Below are 19338 nucleotides of genomic sequence, written 5' to 3'. Positions count from 1 at the left end.
GGTATAAATGTCTTATTTTTTTACTGTTTGTTTTTGGAGAGGTCCTAATTTTTTGCGTCTTTTATTTTGTTGATTACATTTTACCGGATATGGTGTTAATTTAATCACATGGTCAGACTGTTGTGTATAATGGCATTGATCGGCAATTTTGCATGGCAATTTTTATATTTAAAAACTATTTTTTGTTGACTTCTACTGCAGATCAGTAAAGATCGAGTCGTGGGAAAATGACGATTTATTACATCGCGATGACACGCAAGTATTTCGTATGTTTTGATACTGAATTTGCGTCTTGTTGACCTTAACATACATTTTAACTGCAATTTAATGCAGTCCATTTGAGGTATTCTGGTTTAAAGAAGTGAAATCTGAAGTCAAGATAATTAATCAGACATAGTTTGGCTTTCAAAAGCACTTAAAAATGACTGATTCAACTCTTTATGAAACGTCAATCGTTATGCCAGTTCATGTTAATACTATTACTAGTTGTGGTGACTGCACTTCCAATGCGAGAATTCCTATGTTTAAACGCCTTGGTGTTTATGACGCAACATCTATGTGACGTTAATAGATTTTAATAAGACGTCCCAGTGATTTATATTTTTTTGACACATTACTGTTCGTTGAGGGTAAAAAAATGGACTCAGTGGTACCTGCTACCATGACCCCTACTTCAAATGGTACTGGGATGGAATTTCAGCACATGCTATCTGATCTTCAAAAGAAATGTGAAACCTATAAATCAAATTACAACGATCTCAAACTAGAACATTCCAGGTAATTTGGGCTTCTTTTTGGATTGCACATATTTGAGATGAGCCATAAGTTGTCATGGATAGTTTGCAGGAGGAGATTTTACATATCCAAGGTGAAGTGAAGCATCTTCAAACCCAGCAAGACAAACTACAATTGCAATTGGCCGAGAGGTCAAGAGAACTTCTAGAACAGAAAAGAGAGACGGATGAGCTTCAACTACAAGTAATGCAAATTGAATGTGGATATGTTTCAAAGCTGAAAAGGCTTAAAAGCCATCAAAGTAAGTGTTGGGAAGTAAAGTGTCTGGATTACTAGGTGATGACTCCCAAGCGTCTGGATTTGCTACGATCTCAGGTGCAACATGAGATGGAGACCCCCATCAGGGAGCGTTTCCATAGACTGGAAGAGGTCAGTGTCAACCATAGGAGGAAAAACAAGCACTCAAATGTATGGTGACCGGACGTTTGGTCACCGGTCTTTTGGTCGCTGGTGTGTCACCAAATGTTGACACAGTTTACTGTTGAAACCAGCTCTCAAAATTATATTCATGAGAGAGAGTTTAATATCTATGAGAGAAGTTTAATATCTAAGTACTGTTTAATATCTAAGTACTGTTTAATATCTAAGTACTGTTTAATATCTAAGTACTGTTTATTATCTAAGTACTGTTTAATATCTAAGTACTGTTTAATAACCAAGTACTGTTTAATAACCAAGTACTGTTTAATAACCAAGTACTGTTTAATAACCAAGTTCTGTTTAATAACCAAGTACTGTTTAATAACCAAATACTGTTTAATAACCAAATACTGTTTAATATCCAAGTACGCTTTAATATCCAAGTACTGTTTAATAACCAAGTACTGTTTAATAACCAAGTACTGTTTAATATCTAAGTACTTTTTAATATCTAAGTACTGTTAAAACCAACTTATCTTAACCAAATTATATTCATGAGAGAGAGTTTAATATCTCAATATCTACTTAGATATTAAACAGTACTTAGATATTAAACCGTACTTAGATATTAAACAGTACTTAGATATTAAACAGTACTTAGATATTAAACAGTACTTAGATATTAAACTCCCTCTCATGAATGTAATTTTGAGAGCTGGTTTCAACAGTAAACTCTGACCGGCGACCAAAAGGTTACCAAAAGACTGGCAACCAAAAGACCGGCGACCAAAACTCCGAGCACCAATTGTATTGGCTAATTTTCTCATTGCTGTTTTGAAGTAGGAAGCCGAAAAGTACAGGTCCGAGTTCAACAAGCTTCGCAACGCCTTCACTCTCCTCAATTCACAATGTGAACACCAAAAGGAAGAACACGCTGGCGAAATAGAGGGACAAAAGATGCGCTATGAAGCGGAGGTGAGGTTTTATATAATTGTCGAAAAAAATTCCATACAAAACCTATTCAATGACATTCCAAGCATAACTCTAAATCTTCAAATACATTGGCTTAGCTATTTTAGAGTCCATAGGGAACAAACAAATACATACACAATGACAAAAATGCTTTAATTATTAAGTTGAGATCCTTTTTTTTTTTATTAGATTGCTCATCTAACAAAAGAAAGGGACAGCGTGATGTCCCAGTACCAAAATGTTGACCTACAGCAAGAGAGGAAACAAGTAGAAATTCTACTTAAGGAGAAAACACAACTGACTATGTGGCTAAAGGATCTGCAAGCAGAAGTGGACGAATTACAGGCTAAGAAAGACAGCTCAGACCAGCAAGTAGAAAGTATTCAGTTCACCCAGAGTACACATCTCACAGAAAGCAGAGCTATGGTGAAATCCCTTGAGGTAAGAAGTGAAGTATGAATTAGTTGAAAGTTGTTTTTAATTGAAGTCGATGGCAGTGTGAGCGACAGTGTCTGGTTTTGCGACTGGAACGAATGGAGGGAGAACTTCATCTCAGTCTTGAGCAGAATAACGAGCTGACAGGACAGATTCACAAACTTAAAAGAGAAGTCAATTCACTCACCGCTCAGGTACTTTAAAATTCTTAACAATGACCAATAAAATGGGAAAAAAATAAACTTTTGTAATGGCTGGCAGATCGAGAGTATGAAATTGTCCCAAAAGACTGAAGTGGACAATGTTAAACTGGAGTTAACCCGGTCCAGAGGAGAGGTGGACAGAGAGTGTGATTCGCTCAGAGGGCAGAAGGAAAGTAGGTTGATTTTTTTATTTTATTTTGCGGCTGCCATCGACGTCTACCGTCTTTTTTTTGTATAAAATTTTGCAGTGGGGGAGGAGCTATATGATGGAAGATTTTGTAAACAAAGATGGCATCTGCATATTTAACAGTATTGTTTCATTTCAGGCATTTGTGTTTTTTTTTTAAATCCGACAGTGGTGGTTTTTTGTTTTCTGTTTTTTTTCCCCATATATAAGGCGCACTGGATTATAAGGCGCACTTTCTATTTTGGAGAAAATTTAAGACTTTTAAGTGCGCCTTATAGTCGTGAAAATATGGTATTCAATAATAACAATTAAGGTCGGAACTCAAAAACAACTCCATTGGAAATGAAACAAAAAAGCCTCCATTTGGCAAAACTATTCTATAATAAAGTGAAAAGAGCGTCACGATTTACGATAATATGCGAGTAATCACAAAGGTTGTTGGATAGCATCACGCTGCATCAGCAATTTCTTAAGCGTCCTTCTAGGTCTGCATTCTGGGGTAAAGGTCAGTCCTATTTTACAGTAAACAGTCCTCAGAACGAACTTGAGCTCACCCCAGAGAAATTGAAGAAGCTCTTATACAAAAATGATTAAATGCACACATATATAATAGTATTACAGAATAACTCCCAACAGTCAGTAAATATTTGAGTTTGATCTTTTTTGTGTCGCCTCAGGCCTGCAAATGGAAGTAGCCTTTCTCAAGGAAATGCTAGACAAACATAATGAAGTTCTGGTGGAGAAGGAGATGGCAATGGTTCGGAAAGTGAAAGCTGTCACTGACGAAGAAATGTACAAGACGACTGTCTTGCTTGAGGAAAAGTAAGGCAACTCCAGTGAAGATCTAAAACTGACTAGCAGTTGTCTTTTTAAAAATGGGATGATTTGAAATTTCTCGGTTTTAGGCTAGATCTGGAACATCGTCTGATGGATCTTAAGCAACAATGGACTGTGCAGGATCTGAGCGTACAAGCACAGAAATACGATTGGGAAGAACAAGTCCGGATCGCCCAGAAAGGAGAAGAGTCTTTGCGGAAAGAATTTCAAGAGCTGAAGTTAGTTGCTATCATACAGGGTGACCCAAAAAAGATACGTACACATATTTTATTCAATAAAAAATCAAATTTTTAACGAATGTCTCAAACAATTGAGGAACTGAAAACTGCCATCACAGTAAAATTAAAAGCCATCCCGAAAGAGGAGTGTGTAAAAGTGATTGACAACTTTGTCAGATGAGTACAGGTTTGCTTGCAACGGATTGGTGGACATTTGGAACACATTTTGGGAAAGCCATAAATTGACTAAAAATGGACAGAAATAGCTGAAACTCTGGTGAGTGGTCTTCCATAAACTGAATAATGTGTGGTTGTAATTTGAAAGAAATAGCTTTTTAATCAAAGTCAAAATAGACATTTTCATGGGTATGCATCTTTTTGGGTCACCCTGTACTTTGAATGCATCTTTAAGAAGAATATGACTTAATACCCAATATTATGCTTGTCAGAATGAAATTAAAGCAGCAAAATGCTCAAATGGAGGACCTGCAGAGACAGAATGCTGAAGCGGTCGCTTTGAAAGAGGTTGCTTAACACGTCCTTGTCTTTCATTTGGTCATCGTGTCATTGTTTTATTTTGTATTTTGACAGAAAAATGAGGAACTGTGTCTACACTTAAGCAACGTTTCGCATTCGGAAGCCGAACTGATGGAAGCAAACGAACGGTTGAGGGAAAAATTGCAAATGTTGAAGGAGGAGAATGTCCGTCGCGGGGCGGAAAGGTAAAACAAAATGTCACAGATAACTGTGAATATTAATTGATTGAGAATAATAACACTTGCTTGTCATATGCCAGGATGTTGGAGGACAGTAAAGACCGGGAGTCAAAGCTAGAAGATAAATATGCACAGCTCAAAGACAGATTGCTCAGAGCATCTTCAGTGGAAAAAAAGGTAAAACTACAGTGGTACCGTATTTTCACCACTATAAGGCGCACTTAAAAGTCTTAAATTTTCTCCAAAATAGAAAAGGGTGCCTTATAATCCAGTGCGCCTTAAATATGGAAAAAAATGTGCCATTCATTGAGGGTGCGCCTTATAATGTGGTGCGCCTTATATATGGAAATTATGGTATTTAGCTTTTAACGTCAAGTTTGAATTAGAATTAGGCTGGAAAACAACAAAATCTGTACTGACACTGATAAATACAAAAAAAATATATTGAATAAACAATAGTACTTCAACCAATATTGGCCTCCACGCAGAATAAAAAAAAAACTTTTACTGTATTTTCACGACTATAAGGCGCACTTAAAAGTCTTACATTTTCTACAAAATAGACAGGGCGTCTTATAATCCAGTGGGCCTTATATATGGAAAAAATTAAAATGCCACTCATTGAGGGTGCGCCTTATTATCCAGTGCGCCTTATATATGGGAAAAATGCCATTCATTGAGGGTGCGCCTTATAATGCAGTGCGCCTTATAGTCGTGAAAAGACATGCGAGAAATTTGAGATACGAGTACTTTTTTATACATTTTGACAATTTTTTTCCAAAATGTTATACAAAAATTGCATTCATCATCTTAAAGTCTACCTTTTTATACATTTTGACAATTTTTTTCCAAAATGTTATACAAAAATTGCATTCATCATCTTAAAGTGTACTTTTTAATGCATTTTGACATTTTTAAATAACTAAATTTGTAAATTTATTCCCTTCCTTTGTGCCACGACATGTAGCGGCGAGCCATGGAGCTGAAAAAAGAGCAAAGCATGCACAATAAAATCCAAATACTGAGGAAACAAATGGAGGAGTTAAAAGAAGATGGTGTGTCAGCCCACAAGTGAGTTAATTCATTTAATCAGGGTATAATTTCAAATGTAATTGTCCTTGACCCCCCACAGAAGGTTAACAGACTTCCAGCAGCGGCACAATGAGTTCCGACGCCTGCTATTGTGCAACGCTTCTTTCAACTTTGGGATGAACCAACTTGCGTCCGGATGCCGCCCTCCTCAATTTGACGTCTCTGAGATGAAACTATCCGACATCCATGTAAGCTTTTTTTACTTACTGGTCTGGAATGATGTTAACTAAAAACTGAGAATGAGATGGATTTATTGTTGTGCTAAGGAACAGGACGATGAGCAGAAAGAACTGGCTCTTCTACGTCAGAGGGTGGATGATTTAGAAAAACTCCAGCAGCAGCAGATGGAAGAATTGAGATGTTTAGAGACGAATGAGCACGAAAAAGGCTCCTCAAGATGATACTCACATTTTACACTCCTGTAAGTAATGTCATCTTATCTCATTTTCAGGGTTACGGGGGGTGCTGGAGCCTATCCCAGCTAACACTCATACCAATTTAGTGTCCGATCAGCCTGCCATGCATGTTATTTATTTTTTTTATAATGTGGAAGAAACCCACACAGGTGGATGTAGGTGCTATACTTATAATCACCCGCAGAGGGCAGCGTTGCATTTTGTTTTGACCCAAACCAAAAAATACCTCCGGTTTGTAGTTTGAATCTACGCTTGTTTGCTTGCTAATAAGCGACTACCCTACTATGAAATAACTTTGAAAAGAAATAATTTTACGTTTCACCACAGAAGCAGATCAAAAGTGAGTAGTTTTTTTTCGTCTGGATGCCGAAATCAAGCCTAGATTCATGTTTTACTTCAAAAAATAGCTTGAGTGTAGCTTTGTGTACAAAAATATAGTGATATCCCCTCCTGTAAGACTACTGACGTAAACAAAGAATACGTTGATCTATCGGACAAAATGTTTCTAATTGAGATCCGGAAGGGGGCTTGTTGTTGAACACATTTTTGGAGTGACGGGAAACGACGCGCGATATTTGAAAACGGTCATTGTTTATCCTTTGCCATTTGGGGTTAGAGTGAAGGTAACCCATTGATGTAAACAGAAATGATCATGTTTGAATGGCAAGTCATTTTATAGTGAGATCCTCGCCGTAATCAGTTGCTCCAGACTCTTCTCGTATCCAAAACAAATGCTGCAGCCATGCAAGGGAGTGAGTAATCTACCCTAATCACTTCAGGTTAATTTACAACCTTGCACAGACAGCTAAGAGGCTGTGATTATGTATGAACTAATACCCTTGACTCTACCTAGCTGCTATGGAGACTACAAACACACACACTTCCAACAGCTGCCCTTTTTACTCCGGATTTCATCCGCTGCATTGTTATTGACCGTGCAGGTTCTGATCTTTTCTCCCGATTTATTATTCCATAGGTGCCATGACCTCCATCAGGCAGTCTTTTCCTGCCGCGAGGAGCCTGGGATCTTCCCCCGGGGCTGAAACGGAGCTTCAGAAGATGTTCATGGACGAGAGGAGCAAGTGCGAACTTCATCGGGCGAACTATGAAACGCTAAAGGCCGAACACAACGGGTATGTCCAAACGGATGAGCCAGTCCTGCCTGCGTGCACAATGTATTAAATGCAAATATTTTTTATTCTAGCTTGCGGGATGAGTTCATCCAGATACAGGAGGAAGTTCGGCACCTGCAGGCAGAGCTTGAGAGACTCCAGTTGCAGTTAGTTGAGCGCTCGAGAGAAATTCTGGATAAGAATAGGGAGATAGAGGAGCTCAGAATGCAGGTAAAGGGTTATTTTATGTGTGTTCTGTGATCCTTGGTATATATACCTGAAATTGGTTTGTATTCCCTATTCGAGGTGGTTACTCCTCAACGGCTGGAGTTGCTCCGAGTTCAAGTGCAACAGGACATGGAAGGCCCTGTCAGAGAGCGCTTTTCCAAACTGGAAGAGGTGGGTAGTAAATAATATAATCAAATGGGGAAAATGCCAATTATGTTTGGGTCTAAATGTGTATTTTGTTGTAGGAAGCAGAGAAGTACAGATCTGACTTCAATGCGCTACGTTATAGTTACACTGTACTGAACGCCCAGTTTGAACACCAGAAGGAGGAACATGCTCGTGTTGTGGAGGAACAAAAACTACGCTATCAAACTGAGGTGAGTGACTTAATCGTTTTTGTGACCGGACGTTTGGTTGCCGGTCTTTTGGTCGCTGGTCAAATGTACTTGGATGTTAAACAGTACTTAGATATTAAACAGTACTTAGATATTAAGCAGTACTTACATATTAAACAGTACTTAGATATTAAGCAGTACTTAGAAATTAAACAGTACTTAGATGTTAAACAGTACTTAGATATTAAACAGTACTTAGATGTTAAACAGTACTTAAATGTTAAATAGTACTTAGATATTTAACAGTACTTGGATATTAAACAGTACTTAGATATTAAACAGTACTTGGATATTATACAGTACTTGGATATTAAACAGTACTTGGATATTAAACAGTACTTGGATATTAAACAGTACTTAGATATTAAACAATACTTAGATATTAAACTCTCTTTTAGATATTAAACTCTCTCTTTTAGATATTAAACTCTCTCTTTTAGATATTAAACTCTCTCTCTATTAGATATTAAACTCTCTCTCTTAGATATTAAACTCTCTCATGAATATAATTTTGAGAGCTGGCTTCAACAGTAAACTGTCACCATTTGACCGGCGACCAAGCGTCCGAGCACCAATCATTTTGTGCTTTCGGCTTAATTTATTTCTGCTCCCTATGTTAGATAGCTCAGCTAGACAAAGACAAGGAGAATTTGGTGGCCCAGTACCAGAATGTGGACGTGCATCACGACAAAAAGCAAATGGAGATACTGCTAAAGGAGAAAACACATCTTACGTTACGCTTAAAGGCTCTGCAGGCGGAGGTCATGGAATTGCAGGCCCAGAAGGACCACTCGGGGCAGCAGGCTGAGATTCTGCAACATGTTCATAACCGGCAAATAGCAGAATCGCAGACGTCTCTCAAATCAATGGAGGTCAGAAGTCATTTTTTGTGGGGTGAAAAATAGTTTTCAATCTAAAATCATATATTTTGTCATAGGCGGAGCGTCAGTCTTTGCGAATGCGGCTAGAACGGATGGAGGGTGAATTGAAGCTGAGCAATGAGCAGAACAGTCAGCTCATGGGGCAATTGCACAAAGCTGAGAAACAAGTCAACTCTCTCAATTGCCTGGTAAGAAAAGAAAGCTTTATTTGGAGCAGTCAGGAAAAACAATGAATTTCAACCTTGAATTTTTACACTGCTTTTTAGATTGAAAGCCTGAAGCACTCGCATAAAATGGAAGTGGCTAGCATCAAACTTGAGTGTACCCGCTGCAAAGGGGAGCTGGAAAGAGAACGAGATGATCTAAAAGGACAAATGGAGGGTAAGTTGGCATGAATGTGGCTCGCGAACCAAACTGGCATTGCTGGTTTAAACCATGAATTTAAATATATATTTTTTTGGATTATACCAATGGATCATTGTGTTATTTATCTTAACTCAAACTGCCAATGGTCCAATGAGCGCTCACTTTTTCAGGTCTCCAGACGGAATTGGATTCGCTTAAAAACATGGTGGAGAGACACAAGGACATTCTTGTGGAAAAAGACAGGGAAGCGGCCAGGAAGGTCCAAGCTGCTCACGATGAAGGAATCAGCAAATCAGCCCTATTGCATGAGGAAAAGTAAGACGAGGAAATAATTATTTGAGTGAGAAAAGGACATCTTTGAGTATATTACCTTCCATCAGGCTGGAGTTGGAATACCGCCTCGCCATGTTGGAACAGCAGATCGGGCTGCAGGATGCTAAAGAACAAGCCCAGAGAGACGAGTGGGAAGAACGACTACGCTTGGTCCAAAGGGAAGATGTTTTGCGGAAAACACAGCAGAGTCTCAAGTTAGTGTTGTACCTTTACTTAGCGGAGTATCTATTTATGGTGCTTGGACGTTTGGTCGCCCGGATGTTTGGTCACCCGGATGTTTGGTCACCCGGACGTTTGGTCGCCGGTCAAATGGTGACAGTGTTTACTGTTAGAACCAGCTTTCAAAATTATATCCATGAGAGTTTAATATCTAAGTACTGTTTTATATCTAAGTACTGTTTTATATCTAAGTACTGTTTAATATCTAAGTACTGTTTAACATCTAAGTACTGTTTAACATCTAAGTACTGTTTAACATCTTAGTACTGTTTAACATCTAAGTAGTGTTTAACATCTAAGTACTGTTTAACATCTAAGTACTGTTTAAAAATCTAAGTACTGTTTAAAAATCTAAGTACTGTTTAATATCTAAGTACATTTGATCGGCGACCAAACGTCCGGTCACACTATTTATAAATGAAGCTTTTTTATGTATCACAGAACTACATTAAAGCAACAGAGCGCTCAGCTGGAAGAACTGGAGAGGCAGACATCAGAGATCTCTCTCTTACAGCAGGTGAGACAAAGGAGAGGGAAAAATGGAAACTTAAAATTTATTTGGATTGTTTTCCTTTTTTTAGAATAACCAAGAACTGCGTGCCGAACTGAGCGCCTCATCACAGGCTCGAGCCGAGCTAATGGGAGCCAACCAGCGCCTTCAGGCCGAAGTGGGCGACATGAGGGAGAAGCTAAGGGAGGCTCGTGTACAAGCAGAAAGGAGCCAGCATGAGGCGGAACGGTGAGTTAAAAGGTTAAAAAAAGTTAGTGGGCTTTCCACTCATCATAGATTTCTACCTTAGGCGAACAGAGGAGAGTCAGATCGAGTGGTTGGAAGAGAAGCACAAATTCGAAGAGCGAAATGCGAAGATGGAGGAGAAATACTCACAGCTAAAAGACAAAATGAAGAAGGTGTCAGTCGCCCAGAAGAAGGTAGGTAACCGTTACCTTTTCTACTTAATTTTTATTGAAATATATTTGTCTTGGGTTTAGAGAAGAAACCAGACTGAATACAAAGAGAAGAAGCTGCAGCATAAGATTCAACTATTGAAAGCACAAATGGAGGAGCTGAAACTGGAAGCCGCAGCAGCCAACAAGTCAGTATCATGTCATGAATGTGTCTTTTTAAGTAGAGAATATATTGTTATAGTCATTTGTTTCAGATACACTAATTATTTTCTGTATAAAAATTGAATTTTGTGTTCAAAGTGTCATCAGGGTCGTCTTATATTCGGGTTAACACAGTACATATGCTAGGTAGCAATCTTTAGCAAAATTATCTATCTCCAGACGTCCACTTCACTCGGAGGAGAACGCTCAACTTCGTAGACGGATGCGAGAGCTACAACGGCGACACAATGAGTTCCGGCGCCTCATGCTAGGAGACCAGGCGAATTACAAATTCGCACCCACCCTCACGTCAACAGCGAATTTCCACATCAGCAACGCTGGATCCACCGTACCAGTAAGTAGACATATACTTTTTAAAAAAAATTTATTAGTATTCCCTGCAATAATAAATGAACCCTCTCTCCCCAATGAATGCATTTAAGGAAGAAGAAGAACACAAGGAGATTATCCTGATACGTGAAAGAATGGATGAGCTGGAAAAAGACCAGCAGCGGCAGCTTGAAGAACTGGAAGGGTGTGGGTGAATGCTGACAAAAGACATAGTACAGCAATGCTTTTTCATTGAAAAATAGACCATGTATAGTAAGGCTTTTTTTCTTTAAAAAACGACATAGTACAGCAATGCTTTTTCATTGAAAAATAGACCATGTATAGTAAGGCTTTTTTTCTTTAAAAAACGACATAGTATAGTATGGCTTTTTTTCTTTTAAAAAAAACGACATAGTATAGTATGGCTTTTTTTCTTTAAAAAAAACGACATAGTATAGTATGGCTTTTTTTCTTTAAAAAAAACGACATAGTATAGTATGGCTTTTTTTCTTTAAAAAAAACGACATAGTATAGTATGGCTTTTTTTCTTTAAAAAAACCACATAGTATAGTATGGCTTTTTTTCTTTAAAAAAAACCACATAGTATAGTATGGCTTTTTTTCTTTAAAAAAACATAGTATAGTATGGCTTTTTTTCTTTAAAAAAACGACATAGTATAGTATGGCTTTTTTTCTTTAAAAAAAAACACATAGTATAGTATGGCTTTTTTTCTTTAAAAAAACGACATAGTATAGTATGGCTTTTTTTCTTTAAAAAAACGACATAGTATAGTATGGCTTTTTTTCTTTAAAAAAACGACATAGTATAGTATGGCTTTTTTTCTTTAAAAAAAACAACATAGTATAGTATGGCTTTTTTTCTTTAAAAAAACGACATAGTATAGTATGGCTTTTTTTCTTTTAAAAAAAACGACATAGTATAGTATGGCTTTTTTTTCTTTAAAAAAAACGACATAGTATAGTATGGCTTTTTTTTCTTTAAAAAAAACGACATAGTATAGTATGGCTTTTTTTCTTTAAAAAAACGACATAGTATAGTATGGCTTTTTTTCTTTAAAAAAACCACATAGTATAGTATGGCTTTTTTTCTTAAAAAAAAACCACATAGTATAGTATGGCTTTTTTTCTTTAAAAAAACATAGTATAGTATGGCTTTTTTTCTTTAAAAAAACGACATAGTATAGTATGGCTTTTTTTCTTTAAAAAAAACCACATAGTATAGTATGGCTTTTTTTCTTTAAAAAAACGACATAGTATAGTATGGCTTTTTTTCTTTAAAAAAACGAAATAGTATAGTATGGCTTTTTTTCTTTAATAAAACGACATAGTATAGTATGGCTTTTTTTCTTTAAAAAAACGACATAGTATAGTATGGCTTTTTTTCTTTAAAAAAAACAACATAGTATAGTATGGCTTTTTTTCTTTAAAAAAACGACATAGTATAGTATGGCTTTTTTTCTTTAAAAAAACGACATGGTATAGTATGGCTTTTTTTCTTTAAAAAAAACCACATAGTATAGTATGGCTTTTTTTCTTTAAAAAAAAACGACAGTATGGTATGGCTTTTTTTCTTTAAAGAAACGACATAGTATAGTATGGCTTTTTTTCTTTAAAAAAACGACATGGTATAGTATGGCTTTTTTTCTTTAAAAAAACGACATGGTATAGTATGGCTTTTTTTCTGTGAAAAAAACGACAGTATAGTATGGCTTTTTTTCTTTAAAAAAAACGACATAGTATAGTATGGCTTTTTTTCTTTAAAAAAACGACATAGTATAGTATGGCTTTTTTTCTTTAAAAAAACGACATAGTATAGTATGGCTTTTTTTCTTTAAAAAAAACGACATAGTATAGTATGGCTTTTTTTCTTTAAAAAAACGACATAGTATAGTATGGCTTTTTTTCTTTAAAAAAAACACATAGTATAGTATGGCTTTTTTCTTTTAAAAAGAACACATAGTATAGTATGGCTTTTTTTTCTTTAAAGAAACGACATAGTATAGTATGGCTTTTTTTCTTTAAAAAAAACGACATGGTATAGTATGGCTTTTTTTCTTTAAAAAAAACGACATGGTATAGTATGGCTTTTTTTCTTAAAAAAAACGACATAGTATAGTATGGCTTTTTTTCTTTAAAAAAACGACATAGTATAGTATGGCTATTTTTCTTTAAAAAAACGACATAGTATAGTATGGCTTTTTTTCTTTAAAAAAAACGACATAGTATAGTATGGCTTTACTAAAAAAAACATAGTATAGTAAGGTTTGCTGCAAAAAAAATGACACACTATAGTATGGCACTGTGGCGTAGAGGTTAACTCACATGTCTTGGTGGCTTGGGCTCAAATCCCAGTCGGGAAACATTTTCCCTTAGTTGTCTCTGTATATTTGTAGTAAATGTAGAAAATGTAGATCCTTTGTGGCGCAGAGGTTTGTTCACCTGACTCCCGCTTGGGAGACCTTGGTTCGAATCCCGGTTGGGACACATTTTCACTTAGTTGTTTCTGTGTACTTCTTGTCAAGAAACTCAAATGACAACTAAGGAAAGTGTAGTCACTTGGTTGGCGCAGAGGTTAGAGCACTGAACTCCCGTCCGGGAGACCTGGGTTCAATTCCCGGTTGGGACACATTTTCACATTGTTGTTTCTGTGTACTTCTTGTCATGAAACTCAGATGACGACTTAGGAAAGTGTAGTCACTTGGTTGGCGCAGAGGTTAGAGCACTGGACTCCCATCTGGGAGACCTGGGTTCGATTCTCGCTGCCGTCGTTTGGCTGATCACGACACCAAGTAGTCTGGAAAATGGAACAAGAAGAAAAAAAAAAGAAAAACTTTTTAATTTTTATTAAACACTTAGTCATACTTTTCAGCAAAAGGTTATATTCCGAACTGCCTTCGGCAGTTCGGAAGACACTTGATGGACCTGTATTGCGAAAGGCGTTCTCGGGTCGGCCTTCGGCCGACCCTCGACCGCTTGCTTGGTCAGTGAACCGCCGACACCGGGAAGCGAACTCACGTTCTCTCGGTGCAAAGGCGAGTGTGCAACCCACTACACCAACTCGTGCCCCACTTATACATAGGTGTTGAAACGTTTTATCCAAGGAAATGGGGTGAAACACTTAGTCATTTTTTGGATAAAATGCTTCATCCACCACTGAATATTTATACACTTAAACATTTAGCCATTTTAACTTATTCTTTTAACTGAATATTTGGAAAATCTTTGCCGGCACTGGGAATTGAACCCAGGACCACACCGGTGGCAGACTGATGACTTAGCCACTGGGCCACCAAGCTGTGGGAGAAAGCAGTAGTACTTATAGTTTTATCCAAGGAAATGGGTTTAAACACTTAGTCATTTTTTGGACAAAATGCTTCATCCACCACTGAATACTTATTTAGTTAAACACTTAGGCAATTGTACTTGTTATTTTACCTGAATAATTCTGGGAAAATCTTTGCCGGCACTGGGATTTGAACCCAGGACCACAGAGGTGGCAGACTGATGACTTAGCCACTAGGCTACCACCCAGCGAGAGTAAATGGTAGTACTTGTACTGTTATCTCTTCCATCTACCTGAATAATAGTGGGAAAAATTTTGCAAGCATTAGGATTTGAACCCAGGACCATTGAGGCGATAAACTGATGACTTACCCACTGGGCCACCACTCTATAGGATTCGGTTGTAGTATTTGTTGTTTTGTCTCTTCACACCCAGATCACACTTTGTAATATATTGTACCTTCAAGTGGAAAAAGTTGTGTAAGTTTACAAAGCTTGGTTCTTCCGACATAAGAACAATAATGAACTTTTACTAAAATAAACTTTTAAAAATAAGTGTTTTGAATGAGTTATTTATCAACACTGCCAAATATGACATTATTTTTCAACACTGCCAAATATGAAATTATTTTTCAACACTGCCAAATATGAAATTATTTTTCAACACTGCCAAATATGACATTATTTTTCAACACTGCCAAATATGACATTTTTCAACACTGCTAAAGATGACATTATTTTTCAACACTGCCGGACTTACAGATCAGTGAGGATTTGCCATCCGGCAAAGCTGACCGCCTGCATCTGCGGAAGCCGTCCAAAAGCATGACCGTGCTCACCGGGGCGCCGGAGACTCCTGGATGAGGGCGCAATTAATATTTTATAAAGCCTTGTCATTTTTTTTTTTTTTTTTACAAAAAAGCCTTACTATACTATGTCATTTTTTTTAATAAATAAAGCCTTGTTATACAATGTGTCATTTTTTTTAAAATAAAAAAAAGCCTTACTATACATGGAGGGTTCGAATCCAGGTCAGCCCACCTGTGTGGAGTTCTTCCCAGGTCTGCATGGGTTTTCTCCAGGTACTCCTGCTTCCTCCCACATTTCAAAGGCTGTAGGCTGGTTTCACACTAGATATGAGCGTGAATGGTTGTCTCCTCCCATCACCGGTTCAGGATGTCCCGCACGTCGATGACATCAGATGCTGTGCTCCAATACGATTTCGTCTGAGTTCTTTGGGATATTTCTATATTAAAACGTCACTGGCGGCCATCTTTTGTGTGTCTCCTTACGGGCCAAAGTCAGCCCTTTGCTATGTGGTGTTGACTCACTAGTTGCCATTAGTATATAACGGCGACAACGCACACGGGGAATAGATCAAACTGTGTTATTGCTATAAAACATCTACAGCTGCGACACATAAAAATAATCAATAATAACCTCATACAATAATATTATTTTTAGGAATATAGCCATATTTTACTCACCAGAAATCCTGTACACAAAAGAACTGTACACAACATCCATCATCTTTTCTTTCTTCCTTCTTTTCGATCGCCATCGAAGCTAATGCTGAAAAAAAGAGACTGCCCTGTTGCATTTCTGGCATACATTTTCATTCGATTCAAGGCTGAAAATGTTTGTTGCCGGTTGTTACAGATTAGCTTGTTTTGGAGTTGTCCTACCTTTCTTAATGATGTCCATCTTTTTTTCTTGAAAAGTCCGTCTTGAAAATAGCTGTAAATCAATAGATTTGCATGTGTACCTCGCTCCAGATACAGTTAGTTCGTTTTTAGACATCTAGTAGCGTCTAAGTTCAGTGAACGACGCGAGTTTCCCGTCGGAACATTTTATTTACGGATCTACTTCCTGTCCCACCCACATAGAGTCGTGTCGTTTCCTTGTGTTGGCGAAGCCGAAGCAGGCGAGCACGCAGCGATCGAACTAGAGTCGACGTTCTCCTGACGCTGTAAACAAAGGTCAACTCAGCGGTCAGCGTTCCAATAAACGTTAGGCAAAAAGACATGCATATCAAAACAGGTTTGTTGCTTCCCTTCACCCGTTTTTTTGCACGGATCCAAGTCGTATGGTGCGTTTAGGGGCGCTCGGCGACATCGCTAGCGCCGCTAACTCAAGGAACCTGGCTGACTACGCGCTCCCTCACTTTGCATTGAATGGGGCTGTTACGAAACTTTGACCGACCTGACTAGCTTAGCTCGCGCCTTCGTTTGTTAACAGGAATCTTTAGCGATTTGACGTAAGACGGTCGAAACTTTTTTGCTAATTCACTACTTGTTATATCAGACGTCGATTTCGTATCGTGACGTTCCAAAAAAACGGTTGTCTTAAACGTCCCAAGTCCTTCGATGTCTTAAACGGTTACTTTTGATCGTGTAGTTCTATAATATTTTCTGAGCTTGGGCTTTAATTAGATGTCGAGAAGTGAGGGGTCAGCTATTTTTCTTTCAAATCATACATAACTTGACCCCCTTCTCCTAGCACCGGTGGAGTTACCTGACTTGTTTTAACTCAGTGGTTGCCATTGAAGTCAATGGATGTCTAATCTAATTGAATTTGGCAGCATATGAACAAACAGATTGGACAATTAACCTAATTAAATCACGATTAAACGTCTGTCATGGTTAAACTCATTTCTGTTTAAATGTTCTCGCAGGCGCGTGGGAAGCCAGCAACACTGTGTGCGAGTCCGATGCACTATGCGACCCGGCAGTCCTGGTTGCGAGCACCAACCCCGAGCCCCAGATCCGAAACCGCCGTCTGTCGCCTGGCAACTGTGGCGGGGGTGGAGGAGGCCGTGCCTCACCCGACCCAATCGGACTGGGTTACTGCCAGGAGAAGGAGCGCAAGGGCCCGCAATACAAAGGACGGATTCGACGTGAGGGGAGCCAGAAGGGGCTGAACCGGGCCCACAAGGAGAGGTGGGTTGAGGACAGTCTGTCGCTGCTCAAGCCCCCGCCTGCCTTCCCGGTGCAGGACAGCCCAGCTAAACTACAGCCGGCCGTCAGCTACGCCTCTATGGTCAAGGCCAAAAGTTCCGGTTGCATTCTGGAGGACGAGCCGCCCGCTATTGGCGTTCTGCTTCAGAACCAATGGGGGCTGAGCTTTATCAGCGAAGCCCGTCCCGTCCCAGAAGGCGCCGATTCCCGTGCGCCGGTAGATACGTCAATTGCCGATACTTTTACTCCGGTTCTGCGCCACCTCCAGAAGGATGCGCGCAACGGGGAGCTGCTACTCAGTTGTCGTCACCTCGTGGAGGCGCTCAACTACCACAATAGAGGTAACTTTGCAAAATCGGGAATGTCAACATTAGGGCTGACTAGTGTAGAAATTACGGAATTATTAATTTTAGCTTTACATTTATGCACCGAGAAACATTAAATTTTGAATATTATGCAACTGTTTCTAACTCTTTGCTTTCATCAACAAATGCAAAGCTAAAAATAAACGAAGTAAGCGAAAGTTATTTTTAAACAAATAACCCGTCATCAACTGTCATATTTCAAAATTCAATATATTTGTACTTAAAAATATGACAAGATATTGTCACTTTTAAAACATTGCATTTTAAAAGTAAGTTATTTATCTTGTATTATACATTTACTATTATACTTTTAATTTAAACTAAAACATGACATCTATTAAGATTCAACCTTCATGTCAACAATGTTTCTATTAAGCAATTAATCCAATATTAAAAATCACATTAAGCTCTAGCATAGTAGATGTCAATGACTTAATGCTGACCTACAACTTATCCCCTTTTTATTTTGCAGAATGGAATGCAATCTACAACAAACAGAAGAAAGGTAAATCAACCTCACCATTAAACTGATGCAGAGTGTCAAATGCATCACTTTTAATTCTATTTTTTTTTTTCCAGATCCAAAACGAGTTATGTGGTACAAGGACTTCCAGGAGCACCCGGCCTAGCATCACATAAAAAAAAAAACGCCTAAAAAAAACACATACATGCAAGCACATACCTAAAAAAAAATCAACATGCGCCTTCATGCACATTAAAAACACACACGGGCAATTGTTGGAATCCCCTCTCTCACACACTGTACTCAGGATGATGTCTTCATGCAAAGCCACACTGAGACACTTTGGACTAACTCCTTTTTGAGATCTTACAGATTTTCTTTTTTTTTTTTTAAACGCCTTATTAAAATGTCTGCCTTAAGTAATCAGACCTTTGTTCCATTTTGCCCCTTTATGAATTTTAGCTTTGTGTGGGAATGGGTCTTTTTCCTCCCATTCCTACTTCTTTTTAAAGGCTGTAATTTAATTTGTTATCCCCCCCTTTGTTTTTTTTAAAGTGTCCCGTGTAAAAAGCGAGTGGTCAATCAAGCACTTTGTTAAAAAAAAGAAAAATCTGTTCGAAACTACACGGTGATGTTTGTTTAACCCCCACTCCATTTTTTTGAGACATTTTACATTTCCTAAAGATTTACTGTTAAAGTCTCCTTGGTTTACAAAGGGGAATGATTCAAAAAAAAGGAACAATGGAATTTTCCCTTGTTGCCTTTTCAGATCTTAATGCTGTCTGTTGGGTTGTTTGCGTTCTAATCAGGTGAATGTTGGTCATGACTTCTTCATAAGGGAGCTCAGTGTTCATTATGTTGATTTTTTTTCTTCATTTTATTTTTTTTAAAGAATTTGGAAAATTACACTGGAGGAGGAATGTACATGAACAGTATTGCTTAATAAAAGTGAATAAACTTGACTTGGTGCTTTTTTGTAGGGGTTAGATACTAAGAATAATCCTTTTTAGTCATTGATATTGATAGATTTCCTGGTTTTTAGTGAATGT

General features: G+C 38.0%; 2 protein-coding genes and 1 long non-coding RNA gene across 8 annotated transcripts; 2 read left to right on the top strand and 1 right to left on the bottom strand.

The window, feature by feature from the left end:
- The first annotated feature begins 622 nt into the window (after nt 1-622).
- cep83 (centrosomal protein 83) lies at nt 623-11745 on the top strand. Of its 3 annotated transcripts, XM_077709739.1 has the most exons (17): nt 5857-6003; nt 6082-6236; nt 7208-7364; nt 7436-7574; nt 7650-7742; nt 7817-7948; nt 8587-8838; nt 8904-9035; nt 9114-9228; nt 9384-9528; nt 9594-9740; nt 10207-10282; nt 10347-10504; nt 10566-10695; nt 10756-10859; nt 11053-11227; nt 11316-11745. In XM_077709739.1, the coding sequence occupies exons 2-17, from the start codon at nt 6188-6190 to the stop codon at nt 11415-11417; spliced, it is 2106 nt and encodes a 701-aa protein (XP_077565865.1). In that variant the 5' UTR covers nt 5857-6003; nt 6082-6187; the 3' UTR covers nt 11418-11745. The 3 variants fall into 3 exon arrangements, with proteins under 3 accessions (XP_077565867.1, XP_077565866.1, XP_077565865.1); XM_077709741.1 differs by lacking the exons at nt 7436-7574; nt 7650-7742; nt 7817-7948; ... (9 more) ...; nt 11053-11227; nt 11316-11745 and adding exons at nt 623-777; nt 840-978; nt 1072-1164; ... (8 more) ...; nt 4804-4900; nt 5691-5794 and having other exon boundaries at nt 5856-6003; nt 6088-6236; nt 7208-7356; XM_077709740.1 differs by lacking the exons at nt 7436-7574; nt 7650-7742; nt 7817-7948; ... (9 more) ...; nt 11053-11227; nt 11316-11745 and adding exons at nt 623-777; nt 840-978; nt 1072-1164; ... (8 more) ...; nt 4804-4900; nt 5691-5794 and having other exon boundaries at nt 5856-6003; nt 7208-7356.
- A 460-nt stretch (nt 11746-12205) lies between these two features.
- On the bottom strand, nt 12206-16410 carry LOC144181344 (uncharacterized). Of its 4 annotated transcripts, none has more exons than XR_013324662.1 (7): nt 16190-16409; nt 15992-16076; nt 15512-15750; nt 15265-15360; nt 14877-14964; nt 14658-14798; nt 12206-14016 (listed from the first exon to the last, which is right to left on the bottom strand). It is a non-coding gene; the product is annotated as an uncharacterized LOC144181344 (long non-coding RNA). The 4 variants fall into 4 exon arrangements; XR_013324660.1 differs by having other exon boundaries at nt 15512-15737; nt 16190-16407; XR_013324659.1 differs by having other exon boundaries at nt 15512-16076; nt 16190-16410.
- LOC144181343 (uncharacterized) lies at nt 16388-19251 on the top strand. The gene is made up of 4 exons (XM_077709746.1): nt 16388-16544; nt 17179-17802; nt 18299-18331; nt 18406-19251. The coding sequence occupies exons 1-4, from the start codon at nt 16529-16531 to the stop codon at nt 18453-18455; spliced, it is 723 nt and encodes a 240-aa protein (XP_077565872.1). The 5' UTR covers nt 16388-16528; the 3' UTR covers nt 18456-19251.
- Nucleotides 19252-19338: the final 87 nt, after the last annotated feature.

The sequence above is a fragment of the Stigmatopora nigra genome, chromosome 23 (genome assembly GCF_051989575.1).
Source record: "Stigmatopora nigra isolate UIUO_SnigA chromosome 23, RoL_Snig_1.1, whole genome shotgun sequence".
In the NCBI taxonomy this organism is placed as follows: domain Eukaryota; kingdom Metazoa; phylum Chordata; class Actinopteri; order Syngnathiformes; family Syngnathidae; genus Stigmatopora; species Stigmatopora nigra.
This window is presented reverse-complemented; position numbering and strand designations above follow the sequence as displayed.